The 24,721-nt window shown below is 42.7% G+C and overlaps 1 protein-coding gene across 6 annotated transcripts in view; it reads right to left on the bottom strand.

Moving 5' to 3' along the window:
* plekhg5b (pleckstrin homology domain containing, family G (with RhoGef domain) member 5b) overlaps positions 1–24,721 on the bottom strand; it is an 88,311-nt gene that overhangs the window by 1,885 nt on the left and 61,705 nt on the right. For 5 of the 6 annotated variants that reach the window (XM_028582176.1, XM_028582177.1, XM_028582178.1 and 2 more), the window contains 12 exons: positions 12,083–12,274; positions 10,511–10,681; positions 8,427–8,522; positions 7,098–7,298; positions 5,258–5,368; positions 4,979–5,128; positions 4,083–4,220; positions 3,469–3,588; positions 3,162–3,294; positions 2,426–2,541; positions 2,154–2,311; positions 178–1,206 (listed from right to left, as the gene is read on the bottom strand). In XM_028582176.1, the coding sequence (XP_028437977.1) occupies positions 178–1,206; positions 2,154–2,311; positions 2,426–2,541; positions 3,162–3,294; positions 3,469–3,588; positions 4,083–4,220; positions 4,979–5,128; positions 5,258–5,368; positions 7,098–7,298; positions 8,427–8,522; positions 10,511–10,681; positions 12,083–12,274 (2,615 nt within the window). Of the gene's footprint in view, positions 1–173; positions 1,207–2,153; positions 2,312–2,425; positions 2,542–3,161; positions 3,295–3,468; positions 3,589–4,082; positions 4,221–4,978; positions 5,129–5,257; positions 5,369–7,097; positions 7,299–8,426; positions 8,523–10,510; positions 10,682–12,082; positions 12,275–24,721 lie in introns of those variants that run through there. The other variant, XM_028582179.1, reaches the window with a different exon arrangement.

Below are 24,721 nucleotides of genomic sequence, written 5' to 3'. Positions count from 1 at the left end.
GTGACCTTAGAGCAGAGCCAGGCTAAACTGCAAAGCTACGCTAACTAGAGCTGGCGGTTGCTTCATCTTGACTGTACAGACATGCAGAGTGGTATCGATCTTCTCCTCTAACTTGGCAAGAAAACGAATAAGTCCATTCTCAAGCTACTGACAGATTCCAGTCAGGTAAGGACTTACGATGCAGTAAGTGTGGAGTTGAGGACCAGAGTGGTGCGTATCCTATACAGCTGAGCTAGTGTCAGCTTCTTGTGCTGCTGGGCTGGGGATTTCCTCTTTTTAGGGGACATTTCCCCCGAATCACCGGCGGCTGTCGACTCGTTTTTCCTTTCTACGCAGGCGGACGGAGCCACTTCCCCATCGGAGCCGTTGCTTTGGGACTGAGCGCCACCCTCCCGTGGTCCCGCGTGCCCGTGCATGGCCTCCGCCCTCCTCAGGGTGGCGCTCAGTTTGGCGGAGGGCATGCTCGCGCTCAAGCAGTCGTCGGACTGGCCCAGGTCGCTGGAAAACAGCTCCGTGCAGTTTTGGCCCAGCTCCGTCAGGCTCTTGCTGTGCGCCAGCGGCGATGTCTTCACGTCCCTACGGCGGGATTGGTCCTGCGCCGGAGATCTGAGGGAGTGCGTGTGGGAGATGGCGCTTTTAGCGTGGAGGAGCTGCAGCAGGTTGTCCTCGGAGCGGGATAAGGCCAGAGAGGACACATTCTGGAGGCAGTGGAGTCGCGGCTGAACATGAGGCCGCCGGCGGGGTTTAGAGGACTGGACTACCGACAGCTGAGACCCCAGTGAGGCATCATCCTCCTCCTCCTCCTCTTCTTCATCCTCTGCTATTTCTGTCTCTTCCTGCTCCACCTCCTCGGCCTCCCCGTCTCCCTCGCCCTCCTCACCTTCGCCTCGGCCCGGCTGAGGCTGGAGTTCTCTCAGCAGGGACTCAGGGGACAGGGTACCGTAGGCGCTGTCCATGGAAAGCGAGCGACACTGCAGGTCCATCTCCTCCTCGCCGCCAGGCCCCGCCTCAGGGTAGAGACCGGAGGGAACTCTGCGGGGGCTCGTGGGCCGAGACCGCTGGACCTCACACCTCTCGGACAGCGGCGCCCCATCCGAGTCTTTCTTACCGGTTCCCTGGAGGTTCACGTGGGGGGAAGGATGCTGGTGTTCGCCTGGTTCATCGACGTCCATCACCGACAGGGTCTCAGTGGAACCATCCGATTGGCTAAAAGGAGAGGTTTGGTTGGTTAACTGGATCATTAGGCTTAAAATCTACCACTGTCTAAAGAAAACAAGTCAGTGGGTGTAATTTGCTATCTTTGAATAATGCAGTTTAGGGCTGGGGGATGTATCTATTATATCAAAATGAGACTAGATATCGTTACATGGTAAGGGTTGTTATTTTCCTGGTTTTGAAGGATTCGCTACAGTGAAGTCATTTTCTGAACTTACCAGACTGGTCCAGTTGTTCAGTTGTTACTACTTTGCCTTTAACCACTTATTCATTAGACCAACATTACCGTTGATTATTTGACAAAAATCTAATTGTGAAAATATTTGGTGAAAGCACCAACAGTCAACCATCTCGCAATATCGACATCAAAGTATTTGGTCAATAATATTGTGATATCTGATTTTTCTCCATATCGCCCAGCCCTAATGCACTTGCGTTCACAATAGCAGATATTAGGCCTCCTGCACACTGGCTGCGTGGCGTGAGCATGGCGTGCGTGTCAGTTGCGTGGCGTTTTCTATGTCTTTGCACACCAGAAACGTGTCTGCGGTTAGCCTCGTCTGTACACATGTATGTTTCCCATAAACGGATTTGATTACAGCAAAGACGACGGCAAAATTATTGACAGGTGCAATATTTGAAATATTTTTTTTTTTAAATTACATTTATATCTGTATTTCTATCAAAACCTAGAGACTTTCAGACATCAACATGTCATGTATTTGTGTCAAAATGACATAAACATCTTTTCGTATTCTATTTTGCCTGGAAACACTTCCAACACGCTTGCGGGTCCTGTTTCTAGCATGCATGCGTGTCATGCAGTGTGCAAGCTCTAACCTGTTAACACGGGAGCCAAAATCAAAACGGACACGCCACGCAGGCAGCGTGCAGAAGGCCTACGTCATTTCTTACAGGTGAGTTGTACGTTGTAGTACCTTGAGTTCTGCTCGTCTTTGTGCCTCAGGCATGGGGAACTTGTGGTGGAGTTGCTGCTCTCTTCTTCCTCCAGCTCGTCTTCCTCTCCCGGCGTACATGTCTTCAGACTGTTCTGCTGGCGGAGGAACTCCTCAGTGCGAAGCCTCTGGAGCTGGTTCTGCAGGGTCATTAATACGGCCACATGTAAGTACATAAGTCTCGGCATCTCATTTCCCTCCCAGCTCCACCATGAGTCAAGCATTTAATGAGATGACTGAACCGGCTCTCCAACCTGGACATTGCAGATTGCATCGACCCAGCTCCGCCCCTGGGTGGCGCTGTTGGCTTGGAAAGTGTAGGCTGCCACTGCACTCTTAAACTCATTGAGGTAGATGAGGATGAAGGAGCCTGCAGAGACAAAGCACACCAAAAAAACATTCAGTTGAACGACTGTTAATAATAGTCATCGGTGGCAGTTCTATATGATTTAAGATTCAGTTAGTAACAATTCATCAAGTTAAATCTAAAGCTTCTCAGATGTTTCATATTAGCAGAAAAAGAACTTGTTTTTTTTCCCTCAACTTTCCCCCAAAATAAGGCATTTGGAGGCATCTTATGTTTGCCAATGCTTTTAAGATATATGCGATGATTATTTTCCTTATTAATAGATTAGTTGTTAGTTGTTGTGGTCTCTAAAATGTCAGAAAATGGTGAAAAATGTCGATCAGTGTTTCCCATAGCCCAAGCTGACGTCCTCAAATGTCTTGTTTAGTCCATAACTCAAAGATATTCAGTTTACTGTCACAGAGGAGTGAAGAAACTAGAAAATATTCACATTTAAGAAGCTGGAATCAGAGAAACATTACCTTCTTTTTCATAAAAAATGACTCAAATCGATTAACGTAGTTCGCGATTAAAGGTTGACAAATCGATCAATCTTTGCAGCTGCATGAATATATTTATCAGTAACATGTCTCAATTATGAAAATGATCATTAGTTGCATCCCGATGTTCACGTGAGCACTCACCAGGGTCTTTGAGCTCCTTACAGACGACATTGTGAATGAGGAGAGGCTGGCGGATGATTTTGACTTTCTCCACTCTTTTCACTGGCTTGGTGATCAGCAGCAGGTCGGTGAACAGGACACAATAGACCTCCATCTAAGGGAAGAGAAACTCATCTCAGATCTGACCCGAAGCATTATCTTTTTGTTCTGTTCATTTTATGTGAACAGTGAGGCGACTGTGAAGCGAGCGTAAAGGAACCAGATGTAGCCTATAAAGATAAGAAGAGCTCATCATGTGTTTACAAGCAGCGCTGTGAGTCAATCTTACCCTACTGTCTTTGCCCTCTTTCATCCTCAGCGCTCCCTCGAGATGCAGCTGTCGCGTCTCCTCCGAGGAGATTCCTCTCATGGGAGCCATGAGGTCGAAGCGGTTGTACTCCTTGAGGATCTGACAGGAAAAAGACAAAATAGAACGAAGCGGAAATAAGATAAGATCCACCTTTTATTGAAGAAATTTGTCTCGGGCAGCCAAGAGAACAAAAATGGCGACACAATACATCCATGACTATAACACACTAAACTTCACACACAAGACCCACCCACACGAATATGTGCAAGAGTGCAGTAGGTTCTCTTTCTTCGGTGAGTGGGGGACTCACAGAAGAAAGAGAACCTACTGCACCTTTTGCACATATTCTACCCAGATTGCACATTTCCCATTAAATCATGCTATGATCAATAACTGACACACCATACCAGATATTGCAAGCCATAGTGTCGCATTAAATCACTTATTTCCTACTGATTATATCTTACTGAAAGGCAGGAAAAGGATATTTAATATAAGATATCTTACATGAAGTCTCATATCTGACAGGGCTTTTTTTTCCCCCCCGAAGGAGACGTGGGAAAGCACTGGAGCTCCCTTCAAATGTTTCTTACCTTCTCCACTTCTTCACTGCTGCCCTCCACCGCCTCGTAGGAGTCTATACGGGCAGAAATGGTGGCCAGCTTCTGTTGCTCCTGGCGCTGTCGCATCCGCGACTCCACGCTGTTGATGAAGCCCTCTACCGCGGCCACCTTAAGGAGGAAAAACACAGAAGCACAGGGTCAGACATATTTCTGCGAAAAGCAACTCATGTTATCCATTTTTCTTCATCCTACACAAAGTATTCCGATGCAATACCGCACTAAAAATACTCTATTAAAAGTAAAAGTCCTGCTTTGAAAGCAATGAAAATGTACTCAAAGTATTAAAGGTTAAAGGTACTTAATACAAAGTCCTCTGTGCTTGTTGTAATTACATCATATCATTATATTAGTGCCTTTTATATATTATATCATTAGATTATTATTACGCATCCATGAATGTAAAAGCAGGATTTAACTGTTGCAGATGGATTTTCTCCATTTATTGATTGTTTGGTTTGTAAAAATTCTATTAATAAAAAGCCATCTCAATTACCCAGAGCTCAAAGTGACACCTTCACATTGTTTGTTTTGTCCAACCAACAGTCCTAAATTTTAATAATTCAAGGAAAAGCAGCACATGTTTTGTGCGCAAAAATCTGAATTTGTTGGTACTGGTTAGTAACTAAAGCTGTCAAATGAATGCAGTGAATTCAACTGGTAATATGTCCTTCCTCCTGAAGTACAAAACAGAAATACTCCAGTACAAGTTTGAGGTCCTCGTACTTAAAGCAACACTAAAGAACTTTTCCCGCTTTGGTCCAACGGACAATTCCGCTTCCAACCTGTAGGGGGGACCGAAGCGGGAAAAGTTACAAAGCGTTGCTTTAAAGTAAATGTGCGTAGTTACACGGCACCGCTGTCCTTACCATGCTGTTGACAATGTCGCGGGCCGACGGCTCGTCCGTCTTCTTGAGAACGCTCTTCAGTAGGAGCGGATACTTGGTCAGTCTCTGGTGAGGCTTCGCCAACATGTCGGGCAGCTTTAGGCGGTTACACTGCTTATGGGTCTCTGCCCACTGAATTGAGTCGGACAAAGACAGGAAATCAAACATTTAGTGAGCCAAAAGATACGAATATATGAAGACAACTAACGAGGAGAGTGCTTCATGTATCTGGGATCAGTTTTAAGGCGAGAGAGGACTGACCGTGACGTAGGTCCTGAAGAGCTCATTGTCCCTGAGAAGCGTGCGCATGTTCTCCATCAAGCCCTCCTCCTCCATGCAGTAAAGGATGTAGGGCTGGAACCTGGAGCCAAACTGAACACACACAATAAACAGAGACGTGCGTCAGAGATATTACTAACATCAACATGAGGAAAAAACATATTTACTTAGGACTCAGTCTAAAGCCAACACTGTATTGTGCCAAAAGCGATTTTATTGTGTCTAAAATGAAGAGAAAGACTGTGTAGCTCTGAAATGTATCCTGGGTACTGGCTCATGTTAAGGTTCTGTTTCAGATAAGGTTCATTTTTCATGTTGTATTCACACAAAATTACAATAAAAACTGTGATAAACAACATGTGGTATTTAGGTTCATGAATCTCAAAAACGTTGCAAGGTTCTCCTAAAACACAAGGTTATCAAAGTCAAAAAGATAACTGAAAACATCACTGAATAACACAGCTGTGTAGGAAATATCCTTGAAGCAAATGTACTCCAATCTAAAAAAAAAAAAAAAATCTTTAAAAAAGGTCCTGCATTCAAAATGTGACTCAAGTAAAGGTACAGAAGTATTACCAGCAAAAGGTACAAAAGTATAAAAAATAAAAGTAACCATCATGCAAAATATCATTATTTTATATAATATTATATACAATAATATTATAAGCAGCATTTTATTGTTGTAGTTATTCAATGTGACGCCAATTTGAACTACTTGATATAGTGTTTGGTAGTTTAATGAGCATTACATTTGTATGTAAAATCTTTATCTGCAAGTAACTGTACCTTTCAAATACATGTAGTGGAGTAGAAAGTACAATAATCCCCTCTGAATAGTGGAGAAGAAAAGTCAAAAGTAGCATAAACATGTTAAGTACCTCATAACTGTACTTAAGTAAAATATTTGAGGAAATGTACTTCTACAACTACAGTTGGTGGAATAATCAAAATAGATTGTGAAAAGCAAAACTTTTTACTTTCCCTGTAACCTTCAATCAGTTGATATAATCTTTCTAAGACAGCCTTATAACATCAGCGGTGAATATGGATTAAAGCAAAAAGGGGACAGTGCTTACCTGTAAATGGTGCTAGCTAAACATACTTAGCACTAGCCTTTGCGGCTGCTGTAGCTGAAGCTAACTTTCATCATAAAACTACACACAGCCAGTGCAGATATTATTCATCCACACAGTAACTGTGTGTACTGTTGTAGTGTCACACATCACACTGTCGTATAAACTTTTGTAACCGTAGCTAAAGCGTTACAGCCAACAAGCTAAAGCTCAAAAGGTAAGCTAGCTAACGGAAATGAAGTTAAGTTAGTTTTAAGAAGTTTGTGGTTTAGTTTAACATTGTGAGAGAGAAGAGATCAAATCATACACCTTAATGTCAAGGATAATACAATACAATAAAAGAAGTGAGAAATACCTAAAAGAGTAAAATAATTTTTTTTAGTTTTTAGGTTTCTTTTTTACACTCCATCTCATTAACCCTATTATTCATGGATGCATTAAGTTATATTTTTGACTTGTCTGATAACCATTTACTGCCTTCTATTGGTTCCATATGATTGAGCATTTTATCTAAGTCTTTTATCTAATATAAGCCAAACTTTAACCACAAAGAAGACTTGGTTGAGGTCGGTGGGTTTGACTTAGACCTCCAGTACAGGAATTAATCATGAATCAGCCTGTTAAATGACTCATTAGCCTGGTTAACAAAGCCCCAAACTGATCAGCGCTGTGTAGTAAAGTCCACAGGGTCATGGTTCCTTGATAAGCCTTTCTTTGTGGTACCTATGGAGTATGTGTTTACAACTGACCGTCTGGAAGCCGTGGTAAAGGTCCGTGGGGTCGAGCAGAGTGCGGCCCTGCCTGGCCTTCTCCAGGACGGGCAGCATGACCTGGTTCCACAGGGCTGTGTGGAGGCGGACTATCTCCTGGATGTTACTGAACAGCTTGGCGGGCTCCACCTCCGTCAGCAGACCGCTCTCCTGCAGGTTCAGCAGCCCGCACAGGAACAGCTGTAGAGGGTGTTACGAAAGAATAGGAATTTATACATTTTCTTTAAGACACTAAGCTGACATAAATGCCTTTAAAGCCAAAGGTTATCACTTAACAAATCACAGGTTACAAACATTTTTTTCTCTGGCTTAAGCCGCCTACCCATGATTAAAAATTTGCACTAGGTAGGGCGCAGAGGCAAAGCGCCGCGCAGGTATACGTCATCAAAGAATGCGCAAGGAAGCCTGTTGCTTGGCAACAACTGCAGTCAGACTGTTTTGTGTGAAAAATAAACTCACAGACTATGTTTGTTTTATTAATGTTTATTTTAAAGATATATTTAACAGTGTTTTTCCCCCCTCAGAAAAGTTGTTTAGCCAGGTGGCAAGTGTCTTTTTTGACAAGGGCCCGGCTCGGACCAGTCACTACCAGCACTAATGTAGAGCCCAATAGTTTCTGTGATAACAGAATCATGGACGGAATCGTGAAATTGAGAATTTAAAAAAAACCTCTAGGACAGATTCCATATGGGCTCTACATTAAGTCAATGCTAAAAGCTAACATTTGATAAGTTTCCAACCGAGCCGCCCCACTCTAACTGTTAAAAACACATCTTAAAAATAGATAAAAAAATAATTCTCCCTTTGGCTTAGGCCTGGTGGGAGGCAACTAAGGCCTGGTGGACCACCAGGCTTGCAATACACTGGGGGAAACCCTGTTGTGCTATACAGTATATGGTTTAATTGTACAATGTATATGGTGCCACGACGACAGTTTCGAATCATTTTTTAGGTTGAACAAGAATACATACATACATAGTTTGATGTCCGCCTAAAATGTCTTTGGTTGCGCTTTGAAAGATCAGCGGCATCCAAGGTCAAATTTTTTAGCGCAGCGCTCAGTTGGGCTCTGCCCACAGGAAAACAATGGCACAGCCAGCACAGAGCGCTTTTACCGCGAATCATGTGTGGGCGGCTTTACTGAATAGTGATAAAGGCTGAGTAGTGATAAAGGCTAGTGTCTATTCTTAGAACTTAAAAACAGGTTCATTGTATGTCTATCTCTCTATCTCAGCACAGAAGCCGGTTTGTCATACACAACAGCCAGACTTGTATCAGTACATGATCTTTACAGTGGTTTGCACTAACATCGGTGATGACTCGGAGTTTCTTTATGTAGGTAGCCTCCGTCTGCAGCAGCTCCCATATCGCTTCCTGCTGGTGGAACTGTCGCCTTGTCAATGTCTGCACACACAAACACAGATACATTAATAAATATATCAAATACATTCACAGAGTTTTCCCATGACAGAATGTCACAAATGTCCATAGCTGTGAAATAAACTGTAGTGCTCGGACTGTGACACTTCACCTGTTCGTATCAGATCAAGATTTAAGTGCACCGAAATCCCATCTAGCAAAATTGATGACCCTACCTACAGTGAACACTATAGCGGCAGAGTAATTTATAACAGCTATCCAAATAAAGTATGTAATAAAGAGCCCTCTGTGTCTGCAGCCCGCTGTGCAAACACAGTGGTCTCGCTGAAATTCTTTGCTAATGTCGGTCGCAACATCCGCTTATCGTGCAAAAGCCAAAGTGCAGAAGTTATTGTTTGTTTAACAATGTGAAAAATACGTTAAGTATAATTTGCCTGAAGGTAAGAGATCCCTCTGTGAACAGATAAGACGATGTACATAGCCACTACATTTTGAAACTGGAAGATACAGAGAGGTGGACAGAAAGATGAAAGAATCTGTGAATATTGTGAACTTAATTATAAACATTTATTCTCTCCGCTGCCCTTTATATGTCATGGTTATTGACAAACATTGTTCGAACAAGTTTCAGATTTGACTAGATATAGTTTCCATTCACTTTTATAGGTTTATATTTGCAGAAGGTCAATATATTGTGCTGTTAGACGCTGTTGTTGTTGTTGAGTCACGCCATGAGGGATGTGTCATGTTAAGGAAACTTTTCATTCATGCTCTCGAACACAAGAATACATTGTTCTGATCATTTCCAGTTACTCACATTACCAACTTTATTACTGGACAGCATCAGTTTAAGCTATCGAATCGGTAATATTGCTTATGTAAGTAACTGTTGGGGGTGAAAGCACATCCAGTACGCGGGACTGTACAGCAGCTGAGCGATGATATCGCTGTCCTGATTACTCATGTACACATTAACAGGTGGTAGTCACAGACAGCGTGCGACGGCTGTTATCATTCATGTGCTGGTACGGACAGCAGTGCAATAGTAAACCGCGTTATAAGCAGAATTCTGGGAAAGCAGGCGTGACAAAGACACATGATAAGGAAGAAGGAGACAGGCTGCATACCGAGAAGCAGGATGCCAGTACGCCTGTAGTAATCAGCTGCCAGTGAATTTTGGTTTATGTGAACGTTCATAAAGGATTGCATGAAAAGTATTAGGTAGGGCTGGAAGGGTACTTTTTCTTTATGTTTACGGGGTTAGTCCAACTTTTTTGGGAGAGTAAGGCCTCCCCTCACTTAAAATAATAAGAAAATAATTGTAAAAAAGGATCAAATGTATAAATAATGAAAATGATGATTGAATTAACATTTCAAGGTTGAATGTTAGGTTTTACAATTAGGGTAAATATATATATATATATATATATATATATATATATATATATATATATATATATATATATATATTTATATATAGCATTTTCTTATACCTTTCTTTTTGCTTTGTGTCTTTTCAGTTATAAATGGTGAATCACGTATTATATTAGATAGATAGATAGATGTCAAGGAAGGGTGCAAATAACATTAATAACGCTGTGGGGGCTCTTGCTTTTTTATTTCCCACACCAATCATTTTCTTACAGTCCCTTAGATTTTTTTTATTTATAAAAAGGGACAATGCACATGAGCTCAGAGTCCATGTGCCAGATTTAGCCATGCAGGCTAATTTCCATCTGCACTCTGTGGCAGATTAGTTGTATTAGTAGAATGTGTTCTTTTATGTTTTAACTTGAAACTAAATGCTATTTTTCCTAATTCACCATGCATGTGTCCAGTATTGAAAGAAGGCACAATACCTCGGAAGTTTCACACATCAAAAGAACATAATTCTTAATTTTTGCTTATAATCTTAGCTCAATTAATTGCTTTCCCCACACGTTTTTTATTTGATTTGAGCTTCCAGTCTGTAAATACACTATCCTCCCCCTTCCGGCCTGTGTGTGCTGTACCTCGGGGTTATCCAGCAGCTTCTGCCAACTGTCCTCCAGGGCCAGGTCTGTCTCCTCCTCCTCCTCCTCCCACGAGTCCTGGTGGAAGGAGAGCTGCCGCGGCACCTTGGGCAGCCCGAACATCATGTAGGAGTGGAGCTTGCTCTGGAGGAGCTCCAGACGGTCTGCCTCCTTTTAAAAAAAAAAAAATATTAGCCTAATTAGTTTAAACGACGTTAACGGTATGACAGCGAGACGAGATGCAAAACTAACTGTGCATTTCTGTCCTTTGTGTGTCTATTTTATTGTCACACTCAAACTGTAAGTAAAGATGAGTCCAAGCATTAGCATATTAATCCTGCTCTTACTGGCGCCGTAATTCTTAAATCCAACAGGAGCTGCCATTCAGGCCTTTGTTCAGTCTGGCGGCCCTGATGTAGTTATGAAAATGAGCTCTGTGCATTGAGACCACTTTAACAATAGAGGACTAGGGAGCGGGGGGCAGAAGCTACAGCGTGGAGGGGGGAGGGGGGGAGAGAGAGAGATGGACCAGTGGTTCATGGGTCGTGAAACCTTTCGAAAACGTACTGTTCTACGTCCACTAATAGGTGAGAAACTGTACGACCGATTTAGGAGTAAAGCGATCAGAGATTAGCACTTCTTTTCAAAGTTTTGTGAATTTGTGAAAGGTTGGACTGACAGTGGTTCATCCCTACAATATGGAGGGTGCAAGAGGTCCAGGTCCTGGTGAAGGATCTCTGGCCCCGGAGGGGTTAAGGGGGACGTTTAGGGTGAATAGAGACGAGACAGGCGGTGACGGGTGACTGACAGATACTGTCTCCATCTGACATCTGCTACTGTGCAGGATGTGACCTCAGGAGGGGAGCTACAATGTGTGGGCGGGCATGTGTGTGTGTGTGTGTGTACGCTTTATTACAATAAACAATGATGATTATTATTGTTGAAAACCTCCGATACACAAGTTAAAGGAATGGTTTGACACTTTGTGATTTCACTATAGTGAGTATAGTGAGCTTTAGAGGTGCTGGAAGGCAGACTTGGGTTACCTTTAGACAGAGCCATGCTAGCTGTTTCCCCCTGCTTCCAGTCTTCATGCTAAGCTAAGTTAGCCGACTATTTGCCAAACGAGAGAAGTAGCAATCTTGTCATATAACTCAGCACACAAAAAAAAGAAGCAATTAAGCGGTTTTCCTAAAACGTAAAACTATTCCTTTAAGCTTTTGTGTGAGTAAGCACAACGTTTTTAAAATCAAGAAAACGTTCGATATAATTGAGGGAGGCTTTTCCTCCACCTACTCATTTCCAGAGGAAAGTATGTGAGCCAACAACACAAGACTTTGAAGGGAAATTACCTCACCAGGACTCGGGGGGGATACAGCCTCCCGAGCCCCTCCCACTGCTGCTTGCTAATGTTTTCTTTGCTTTTAATGTTCGTGTAGAAAAAAATCTGGGAAAACAAACTTGCGACAGCTTTTACAATTTCAGTTTAACAGCCAAGAGAAAGTGCACCGCTTTGCTTTAAAAGCGCTCTCTCTTACATACTTTATGTGATCTTTGTCTGATCAGCGTTACCTTGCCAAAGGGCCCTGCTCCGGCGTTGGAGCTGAAGAAGCCACTGAAGCGACTGGCGGCGCGGTTCTTCCAGCTGTCAGGACCAGCCCCGATGCCGGGCAGAGAGCCACCGATCTGTCCCAGAGATTCCGGGGTAGGAATATTTGGCTCTCCCAGGAACTCGGTCATGTTCTTCCTCCGTCGAGCCTGACCCTGCAAGTCGGAGAGGAGGACAGACACAAACATTCACAACGTGTTAAATAACAGAAAAATGAAAGAAGACATGAGGCAGGGGAAGGCTCGAGGGATTTTGCCACCTCAAGAGGAAGGACATAAGTTTCCAGTCAGACGGATGGAAAGAGACAATGAAGGAAAGAGAGAAACATACAAGGACAGGATAAACAGGAAATCAGAGGGGAATTCTGTGCCAGGGATGACATCAGCAGGCCCGTTAAAGCTACCCTAATGATCAGACACAAACAGGAGAGGGAAGGACTGCCACTTCCTCGCAGTGCATGCTCATGAAATCATAAGGAGCAGGCGGGAGGTTGTTCCATAAGAACAGACAGCCAGAGTCTGGCCATTGTCGCCCCCCCCACACCCTCCCCTCCATTGTTACCCTGTCAGCAGACCCTGCCGCGCAGCCTCACTCATGAAATCTCTGTCCACTTTACGAGCAGCGGCAAAGCAAACAAACAGGGGCCACCTCAGTATCTGAGGAAGCAGTTGTTTTTGCCGTTAAGAGTGAGGAATCTGCTGCTGGGGAGTCCCCCCCCCCCACACACACACACACACACACACTTCAAAACACAGTGACAAGGAACTTACATTCCAGGACACTGACAATGTTGCTGAAACTGACCGGCCATTCCAACGAAATTCTTTCACTGATCACCCCCTTCACATACACACACACACACACAAAAATGCGACAAAAACACGTATGCCCAAAGCTGCTATGCCGTCGGATACCACAGACGCGAGGATGTACTGTTCTGTTTCAAAGTAGGTCCTTAAATGACACATATCAAATTACAGTAAATAACACATCATGAGACTGGTTAGAAGGCTATCCAAGAGTACTCTACATTAGGGCTGGGCCATATATCGATTTTATATTGATATCAATATATGAGGCTGGAAAAATCATCTTAGAATTTGAATATCGTTATATGGTTTGAGAGCAAGTGTCTTTTCCTGGTTTTACAAGCTGCATTACAGTAAGTAACTTAGCAGACTGTTCTAGCTGTTCTATTATTTGCCTTTACCCACTTTAGTCATGATGTATACTTACCTACTGTTCAATCAAAAACTGCCACTGAAAGAAGGAGTTCATGTGCTTACTATATATAGTATGTCCAATGTATATGAGAGCATGTTCTGTGTTGCATGAGATTATGTGTTGAGAGATGCTTCTTTTCTGTATTTTGTGTTGTCTTTGTAAAGCTGCGGAACGGAAACGGTCCAAAACTAATTTCCCTTCGGGTACAATAAAGTATATCTTATATATCCACATTATTGAGGATTATTATCAAAAAAAATCTCTTGTGCAAATATTTTGTGAAAGCACCAATAGTCAACCCGACAATATCGCTTGCAGTATCGATACCAAGGCATTTGGTCAAAAAATATCGTGATACCTTATTTTCTCCATATCGCCCTGCTCTACTCTACACTGGTTTAGCATTGCACTCGGATAACACTGTTGGACTTGTGATGGACAGTTTGAAACAAAAAGTCAAGTCATTAAAATTGACGCAGCAAAAAACGGAGATCTTCTTCGCATCTTTTTCCTTCCACGCAGTCTTCGCCCTGGTCAAAATGCCACTCGGCCACAGAGAGTCACCGCCGCTGGTAACGCTTACTGCAACATTATTGCTGTGAGCATGTGACAATAACTAAAAGATGAGCATATCAATATTTTCAACTGACCCCTGTCTTCCATCGTCAGAATTAAAGGAGGCTGGATAGAAAGAACCCACAGAAGCTCAAACTGGAAGAGGAACAATGAGGGGGGGGGGCAATAACAGTTGAGCTTTAAATAAATGGAGACAAACCGCACAAACAAGCAGACGGAAAAGGCTTCTGAGGTTGTGCATCACAGCTACTAGAGGTAAACACCTTCCATTACACGTCAGATGAAGACTTATTAAAGTATATCAGTTAAAAGTTATGAATAGCTCTTGTCAAACTCTCCTGCATTGCACAGATTCCCATTTTAGGAAGAAAATGTCCAGACCTTTGTGTAACCACTTCACTAGAGTAAAGGCACACAAGAGTTGCATAACAAGATAGTAAATCTGAGTGGGGGGTGGGTCCCTTCTACAGGTTTTAAAAAGCTTTTAGTCCTTTTATCTTTTTGTAAATGATAATAGCCAAAGAGGAAAGTGACTTACAGCTTGACATGTTGGCTTTCAAACCAAAACTAGAGTGAAAGGGGAAATGGGACAAATTGAAAGTCGCTGCGGTGAAAGGGAAACAAGCCTGGATCCATTTACGGAATTTTTTTTTTTTTTTTTTTAGGGGGGGAAATCTGGGCCAACTGGCCAAGGACACAGGTGTCAGGAAGTGTTCAGTCTCCATGGACAAACGGGGGTGGGTGGGTGGGGGAGTCTGGCCCCTGTGCTACTGACAGCACGCCGACGGGCAAACTGAAACCTGGTTAGTTTAGTCTGTGTTGGCGCTAGCCGACAGCACTCTGAATACATACCTCTAAAAGATTTAAAACAGGTGTGATAAAGACAGAAAAATGCTTTTCTAATCCAGCGTATTTTTATTCACGAAGAATAAAAATCGGACAAACTTAAAAATAAATTTACTGCAGTTACAGGTCGAGAAAGCAAGCATCTTTCCAGAGAAACTAGTTTCCCAAAGAATCAGAGAAAGGCCAGGAAGCCGTGGTTAAAAAAAAGGACACAGGGTTAGACAGTTTCCCACCACGTTAACAGTGCTCACCATTGAAGCCAGAGGCATGTCAAAAGTAACAAAAACCATCCTAATCCTTCAATTGGATTCATGGATCGCAGCCCATTCTGGAACCAGCTGCTGCGCTCTCTCAGCTTCTCGCCTCCTCTGTCTCTCTGTCTCTCTCTCTCTCTCTCTCTCTCTCTTTCCACATCCACCGTGATAAAACGCACGCATCCACGGCTCGCCGACTTATGACGCCGAAATCGGTCCGAGTAGCTGAGTGACGACTGTAACACCGCCGCGTTACTGTTATTTCCCCCCCGTCAAGAGACTTGTGTTGAACTTCGTTTGGTCTTGAGGCGTCCCCGTTGCAGCTGACAGGGTTGGGGTTGCGGTGTCTGGCGGCCGCGTCCTGCCGTGCCCGACAGCAGCTTCTCTTTGAACGGGGACGTGGTCTCTGTCCTGTCCTGCTGTCCAAACAGTCAGTGGTTGCATTTCAAACAGACACTGGCCCGAAGTCATAGCAACCAGGAGGATCCTGCCTCATTGTGTCGGGCAGGAAAGAGGAGGCAGGGCTGGGGCGAAAAAAAAAAAAAAAAAAAAAGGGTGGCTGATCTGAATATTTGGAGGTGGAGTCGGGGTGACAGCTTGTAGGGAGCTCCCTGGTTCAAACACACATCCTGGTTCTCTTTAGGTCAGTCTCAACAACTAACTAACTCGCTACTTATGCAAAGTAAGCTTTCAGTCCAAGCAATTACATGAATAAAAAAAAAAATCCAACACAATTAACAGGGCGACTGTAAACAGACGCTTCATTCTGAACTCTTATTTGAAGTTGCTCCGCTGTTCTTTGTGCTATCTCAAAATCGCCGTTTTGCCTGGAGACCCTTTGAACAATGCCCTGCTAGCTGGCCAAAACAAGGAACGAGAAAGAAATGCCCCAATAATGACCAGACGGGAAATTCCCTTTGTTTACTTGCACGTTTCAGCACATTTAATAAGCTGCTTATCCCCAGTCAGATAAGCACAAGTACATAACCTCCTTCAGGAGCAGCAGAAAAGTAGGAACACTTTGCAGAGGTGAAGCTACTTGTAGTTCAGTAAAAATTCTTATTACGATAATCCATCAACCGTTTGGATTGTTTAATCTCCGGTTTCAGCTTTCCAAGTGTGCCGTTTTTTTTTTTTTAAATATCTTTGTGAACTGAATATCTTTTTTGGGGTGTTTTTGAACTGTTGGTCAGACAAAACAAGCAGGGGGGGGTCAGTCACACTAACGATATCAAGCCTTGTGTCACCCCCCCTCACAGCCTTATCTTATCACTGGGGTTTGTGGCATTAACCTTGGCCTGGAAAGGAGAAAATCTTTAAATGGGAAGGGATTGTATTAAAATAAGTGGTGACAGAAAAAGAGCAAAGCCCCCAGCACTTCTCTTTCTGCCCCCCTGCTACTGCCTTTATGTTAGTCCACTGATAACAACTCGCCTTGATCAGGTGGGTTGATTAACGATGGGAAAGCAGCGTGACACTGTCCTTCCTGAAAGCCTGGACACACACACACACACACACACACACACACACACACAACGAGGAAATGGAAACTAAAATAAACCCCCCCTTCGGTGGTCAATACATGTAAGTCAGTATTTATTTATATATCACTCCCAGATAAAAATCACAAATTGCAATAAATAAAAGACATAAGAACACAACGGAAAACATAAGTACATAAAATCAGACAGCAATAAAAACCCCGTCTAACTAAAAGCCTGTTTAAATAAAGTCTTCAACTGCTTTTTAAAAGAATCAACAACAGAGTTTGAACAACGTAAAGAGACCCGCTGCATGATTCGCAGCCGTTTCAATTCCAACAACGAAGACCCGATTGACTGCCACAACAGTGGCACAAAAAAGCCCCCAAGCTTTTCAGCCCGAGGTGAGAGAGATGAGACTTTGCTCCTTTTAACTCGACCCCCGATCATCATAGCAGCTAACATAATGAGATCTCAGCCGCCATCACACTTCGGCCAATACACAAACATGATGCTCCAGCAGAGCAGATTAGACTGATGAAAACCAAACAAAAAAGGATAACGGTTGACCGTGTTTTGTGTGCGACATTAAATTAGGTCAAAGATGAATCAAGTTCAAATATGTAAGGACTACATCTAACAATTATTTTCATTACGCATCAATTGCTTAATCGTTTGGTGTGTCAAATGTCAAATAAAAAAGCGTCTCCCGTTTTCATTTCCCACAGTCCAAGGTGACGTCTTCAAAAGCCCAAATATATTCAGTTTACTGTATGTCTGACAAGGAAAATCTTAATGTTTGAGAAGCTACCGATTGGCTTTTTTTTTTATCTCTAAAAAAAAATAAAAAAATAAATAATAATTTCAAAAGGTTGCCGATTTATTTTCGACTAATAACTGTCGCAGCTCCAAAACGTGACTGCTACTGGCGACAGAAGCAGCAAAGAGCCGCTACTTTATCAAACTACAACAGCGGCGCTAGCGCTGCACACAGACGTGTCTGCAGACGTCTCACCTGACAGTCAGTCGGCGTCGCTTTCCTTTCAGCGGGGGGGGACTCGGGAATGTCTGAGTCCACATGCAGCAGGTCCCAGCTGTGCCACGATGACAGTCGAGCAAAACGAACCATGTTTCCACAGAACTAAACAATACAAAAAGGCCCAAAAAAAAAAAAAAAAAAAAAGAAGGTCTGAGTAAAAACAAAAGCCAAAGCTCAGAGCTAATTACAAAAGTTAAGAAGAATCCATTTCCAGGATATCACAACGCAGACGAAAAGCATCGCAGCTACTCCACTGCAGATACTGTGTGTACTGCAGGCCAACGCTTACACAAATAAAGTAGTAGAAAAGGTGTGTGTTCACCCTGCAGTTATCTCCACCTTCATAGGCATCAGGGGAAGCTCTTTGTCTTTACACACACACACACACACACACACACACACACACACACACACACACACACACACACGCCTCTTCAGCCTTCTCAGCATGTAGCTCCTCCCACACCATGTGGGGAATAAATAACAGTCTCCCAGCACCTCATTAATAATTATTTGTGTGCTAACAAAATATGAGTCATCTTAATTCTTCACACACAGAGAGACTGGACAAGCTGGATCCACTCATTAGAAACGTGTTCATTTATCCTAATATTAGAACAGTAACACAAGCACGAGCTGCATTTTCAATAACGATCAGTTATTAAATGAAAACAAGTGAAAAACGTCAAATCACAGTTTCCCCAGGAGTCTCAAGTAAATGTCTTCAGACGTCACGTATTGTCCGACCAACAAGCCAGAGCCCTTACGATATTCAGTTTACAATAATATCAAAAGGAGAAATGCAGCAAATCATCAGATTGGAGAAGCTGAAATGGGGAAATATTTTTTTGCTTGAACAGTCGCAGCTTCATTCTCTGATTTAAACGACAAATCGTTGCAGCTATACTAAAATGAATCTAGTTTATATACAAACAGTTGTATATTGTATTACGGTATAACTCGCATGGAAACATCTTGTTATTTTACAACTTTCTCATTAAACTAAATAAGGGTTTTCTGTCAGTTCTGACTTTTCACACTAGCGCTGATCCAGGGATGAAATGAAACTGCATGCCCACTTGAAAGCAAACTCTTAGTCTAACATTTATGTCAAAGACCTTCTCAACTCAATCCCCGATACTTGTCACTCTATTAACAAACTACACCGACTGTTGTGTGGAACACCTCATGTTTCAGTTCAATGAAGGCCCGTGTGACTGCCGCTCATTCATCCATTGTCATTCAAAGTGGCTCTGTGTGTGTGTGAGCTATCAGAGAGGCCAAATAGTAGAGAGAAGAAGAGGCTGTTGTTGGTCGCGATAGCCCGGCTTTGGAACAATGTCCACGCATTACCATCCACAGTCGTGTAATGCAGATGGGGGGGGGATAAACATTCTGTATGACCCAGTTTGAAAAAGAGGAAATAAATAATGACAATTGCCTCTGCCAAACGTCTTCCGCCTTCCCAAACAAAGCACACTGAGAGCATTGTGTGAGCCAAATTCTAATACATGAATACAATATAATTCAAAGCGCAGACTCAGTGCCTCGGTGGTGAAGAAAAAGCATGTGTCACTCTGTTTCGGGTTCAGTGCATTTCTCAGTAAGAAGATGAGACGCTTGCCACTCCTTTTCACTGTCTCTTCAGCTGAAACGTTGGCTGTCTTCATTATAAGCGTCTTTTATCATCGAGGGCTTTTTTTGGAGCTTTTGTCTTTGACAGTATTTCACCGAGCCCTTTTCTATTCTAAAAACAACAACATCAACCTCTCCTGTATATTACGTAACAAACTCTTCCACGCCCGAGGCAAAGCCAGCAGCCTCGGCAAATGTGAAAACATCACACAGTACGGCCCGAAACTAAGGATTCAGATTGTTGTTGTGATTCATCGATTTATCGTCTGATCTATAAATTGTCAGGAAATAGTGACGTCTCAAAATATCTTGCTTCAACAACAACCAGCCTAAAAAAAAACCCCAAAATATTCAGTTTACTTTCACATAAGACAAAGAAAAGCAGCAAATCCTCATATTCGAGTAGATGGAAATTGAGAATGGTGGGTATTTGTTTTTAAAAAGGACAATAAATTGACAATTGTCTGATCAATTGATCATTTCAGCTCTAAGCAAAAAAACAACTAGTTATTAAACCTACATTGTGTAATTTTTTGGAGTTGATTCTTAGCAAAAAAAACCTTTGTTCTTTCACAAATTCATGTGTAATTACTTCCACCAACTAATCAAAGTATTCTCGTAAGCGTAGAATCTGCCATTCAGAATCATTCAGAATACATATGAGCGAGTCGCTCGAATGGCGGCCGCCATGTTGCGCCTCCATCTTTAAAATGCATTAGCCAAAGAGGGACATACCTCCGCCTTTCGCGTTTTTTTCACTCAGTGGAACCCGCACCGTGACGATTGCCAGGGGAGATTGAATAATCTCAGGGAAGCGAAAAAGAGAATTAAAACGACAACACGACAGGCAAAGCAACAAGACCAAAGTTGGTAATGCTGGAGTGGCTAGAACAGCTGCATGTAAATGATGGAGATGCTAAGAGCTAATTTCGGGTTCGGCCACCGTAGGAGTTAAAACACGCTCGGAATGGGAGGGGCTAGAAAGTTAATATTCAGTTGGTTGTCATGTACAATTTCACCGCTAGATGGGAGAAATTCTTACACAGCTTTAAGTCATTTAACAAGTCATTGAGGATACGACATCAGAGTTTCAGGAAGGACAGCAAAATACCTTTCTTATGCGTAAATACAGCTTTATTTTTTTTTTAAAGAAGCCACATTACTCAAATGTCAAACACAATACAGTATCTAATATAATATATATCTTAAAGAAAATTGGCAAAATCTTGATCGATAGGTTGGTAGATAATAGGAACTATCTAATCAGAATATAGGTCAAAAAGATTACAAATCTGACTAGATATTCAATGGCTTCTTTGTGGTGCATAAACACTTAAAGACACATTTCAGTTGGTACCACACAAGTATTGAGGTCTGCTCAATTGAAGGCTTTCCCTTTCTGTGATGGAGGAGTGCGTTATGGGACTTCTGATGAAACATATGGAGGATCCATTACCTGACATTAACTCCCTGGGAAAGCCAGAAGCATCCATCTGCAAACTGTAATGTGATCCTGGCCAATCTCTGGATCAAATCATCTTACTCTAAGTGTACCCTGTTGCATGGGTTTTATGTATTTAACTGGATTCAGAGACAGAGCGCCAGAGTTGGCGTGCTATGGCAACTGATAGTCGCGTGTTATATATAAAAGCTGTCAGAGAGCGAGGGTCAATATACTGTATGTGCCTACTGAAAAACACAAAGTCCCAGACGGTTGAGTTATCTTTATGATGACTGTAAAACCTGCAGTTTCTGTTCTCAGGAAAAAGGAAACCGCTGTAATACTGTAACAGCAATTCAGATATTTGTTTAAGTCCCCTGTGTATAAAGTTTTATTTTTGCTCCAACCTGACGTCATATTGCTCTGCATGTGGACCTAAAACATCCTGAGCCCTGACCCCCGGGGATAAATGACTTCAACAGTTAAAATGAGTCACAGCTACTACAGCGTAAACAGAAGGGGGATCCCGACTTACAGATTTTGGTTAAAATGAACACTGCAGCAAAACATGATTCCCCGGATGAATGTGGATCTCATCCACTCAACAATGTCAAATACAGGATGTGGACTTCTTTTTATTATTTTAAGGTCATAAATGTGTTTTTCTAATTGCACACTGAGCCATGCAGGTTAAAAGCTGAACTTGTTTTTAGGTCAATTGATAGACTGCTGGCATTGTAAGGGGAAGCGGTGCATTGTGGAAACTATCAGCAAGGTTGGAATGCGTCCTCGACCAATCACAAAGCTTGGCCGAAGCTAATCAATTTGGATCATCAAATCTCTCAGCAGCCTATCACAGAGCCTGCCAGAGCCTATAAAATATAACATGCACGCAATAAAAAAACTTGAAATACCCCCGTTGAAACAAAAGAGTAACTCTATACAGAAAAGGACAGGACTTGGCTGCGTTTCCTCTAAAGCCTGGCACAAGCCGCTGCCATGCCAGGCCATGAATCCGGTCACTAGGCAAATATCTGGAGTTCTTTGAGCAAAGCCCTTGATTCCATAAAAAGCAGCCACGCATGCGTTTAATGGCGAGTGCCAAAGCTGCTGCCATAGAAACTCAAAGACCGCACTCGGTGCCCACATGTCCAAGTAGAGCTTTTGTCCTCCAAATAGCTTTCATAAAATATGGGCTGGCACCCAACACGGATCACCGGGGCTCTGCTGTCGAGTCTGTTAAAGACAAAAGTAGCCAATAGACTTCGGTGAGCATGAGCCCTATGGCAGCAGGAGACTCTGACAGTGTAATAATGTACGAGTCATTCTCAAATACTTTCACAAAGACAGAAACATGTGGGGCAGCAACTCACGATTCCTTTTTATTTTCCGACAACTCTGAATACTTTCTCCATTAACTAACGTTGGCCTACAAAATATCAGAAAATAGTGACAAATGCCTGTCACAATTTCAAAGAGTCCAATATGACATATTCATATTCATTGTTTTGCCCGACCAGCAGTCAAACATCCAAATATATTAGTAGTTTACTATAATAATACATTTATATATTTACTATAATAAAAGAAAGGGTAAATGTTGACAGTTAAGAAGTTCAAACCAGGGATTTTTTTGCTTAAAAGATCCTTTCCGGACATGTTTTAAGACCTAAAAAAATGCACTGCTTTGAAAAAAAATATTTTGTGTCCAATATATTTTTCCACTAAAAAAAAAAAAAAAAAAAAAAGAAAAAAAAAATCTTTCAAAAATTGCATCTTCCCTCTCATTGTTGAATCCAGACTTAATGAATATGCAAAACCTGTTGATTGCAAAAGTTTAACTGCCGGTCGTCTCCTACTTTCACTAAAAAGTTCATTCTCAGTGTATACACTTCAAGTTTCCACATCACACATGTGTAAGTTGTATACAGGACCATGATTGGCTGTCACAAAATCCTGCACGTACATCTTCGTCTTCAGCTTTAGATTTAAGGTGAGCGCCATAGACAGTATGGCGAGCGCCCAGAAACGTTCCCCCTTCAGCAGATAAAAACAGCCTTCTGGCATCAAACTGCACGGCCACCATTCTGCACAGTGAAGCTCAAACATCCAAGTGAAGTCCCATTTTCTGCAGACTAATCGATAAATAGACGGATTGTTTTAGCTCCACGGAAACATCTTTTGTAACTCCATACAGCTACAGCGCAGAGTGCAACGGTGAAGACAACACTAACAGTCAGAAAGCTCAATGTATGCTCACAGATATCCAACAGATGCAGGAGCCTCCATCAGAGCATCAAAAGCAGCACACCACTGCCCCCCTGAGGACTGTACTTATCACTAGCATCACTCACTCCACATTACAGTCAATAAACCTGACAAACATTAGCATAGTGCAGTGGGGCTACATTGTTATTCTCTGGCAAAATCCCTTGAAAGGAATCACAGTGTCGGTAGTTTTAAGGCACAAATAAAATAAAATACGACAAATTCCACCCAGCAGCAGGAGGTCAGATACTGTATGACTAAAACTCTGCTTTCCTCAGCAACCTCCAGTGTTATGTCTCCTTTGATGAGTAACCTTAGTGACTTCCTGCCACAGATGGCAGTAAAATGCTTTGACCGAGCCTATACCTGTTTCTTTGCCCAAAGCAACAATGACATCAACAAGTCCGTTTACAGTGTGCGCACATACACACACACGCAATTAAACTCACCTGGAAGGTGGAAGGTCTAGACTTGTCTCAAGGGTGTTTACCAACCAGTGACTTGTTTCAAGCACGTATCAGAGCAGCAGCTCACAAGCTCAAAGCCTAAACCTGAGCGAACGCCAAAAATGAGAAGACGCTTCCCGAACGAAAACTACAGTTTGGGGCAGTTTATCACAAAGAGATTGGCACTTATACTTTAGGTTAAGGCAGTGGTTCTCATCATTTTTATTTTTTTTTTCCAATGATGTGTCCACACAAGAGTTTTAATCAAGTGTAATCTAAAGAGATGATCACCGCGTGCATGCACACAGCAGCAGCAGTGATGCAAACATCGCAGCACAAAGAATAGTGTTCACGTGTCCAGGATGTGATCCAATATGGAATGGAGCCAGACTTTCTATCGGTAGTATGTAAACGTACGCACTCGTGCTACCATAGGGGGCCCGTGGATGACGGCATTATGGTGATTCAAGTTGGAGCAGCTGTTCAACATCTGGCAATAATGCACGCCGGTGACAATACAACTGTTCATGTAAATATTACTGTGCCCGACACAAATCGCTGTTCCTACGGGACCCGATGTTGCTAAGCAACCACTTTGCTCAGCTCCTCTTCAGTGACAGTGCTGTCATGCAGAGGGAGTAATGTCAATCGTTCATCTATGATATTTATTATAAAATATTCAACTGTTGAAAATTGTGTTACCGTTGTAGAGCAAGCCATCCCAGTGAGCCCATAAGCCTGTAGCTGTACTGAAGCTGTTGGAAATAGAGCCACTATTCTCTCTGAAAATTGAATCTCTTTGGGTTTCAGACCGACGAAACAAGCTATCGTTCTGTTCGATACTCCTCTCCCCTAAACAGCGATTGTCCAATCATAAGTCGAAGAAGAGGGAGACACAATTTGCACATCTAACAATTCTTCTGTGTAGGTGCGTTGGAAAATATATAGACTTGAAGAAAAAAAATATTTTTTTCACACCCAAACAGAGAGCTTTGGTAACAACAACAACGCAAGTCAGTCAGTCAGTCTTATCGGTTAGGCAATAATAATGATAATAACAACTTTTGTTTATAAAATGCCTTTCATGAAACAAGGACACTTTACAGAGTTACTGTGGCTAAGCTAAGGGAGGTTGTAGGCTCTTGTAAACAGGGTGTGGGGTCCGGTGTGGGGAATGGAGAGCAGGCCGGCGTCTGAGGACCGCAGGTTTCGGGGTGGGGGTGTATGGATGGAGGAGGTCGGAGCGGTACTGTGGGGCCAGGGGCATGGAGGGATTTTTAGGTGAGAAGGAGGATTTTATACGTGATGCGGGACTTAACTGGGAGCCAGTGAAGGTGGATGAGGGTTGGGGTGATGTGCTGCCAGGTCTTGGCAGGTGTGTGGTGAGGACCC

The sequence above is a fragment of the Perca flavescens genome, chromosome 7, assembly GCF_004354835.1.
Source record: "Perca flavescens isolate YP-PL-M2 chromosome 7, PFLA_1.0, whole genome shotgun sequence".
In the NCBI taxonomy this organism is placed as follows: Eukaryota; Metazoa; Chordata; class Actinopteri; order Perciformes; family Percidae; genus Perca; species Perca flavescens.
This window is presented reverse-complemented; position numbering and strand designations above follow the sequence as displayed.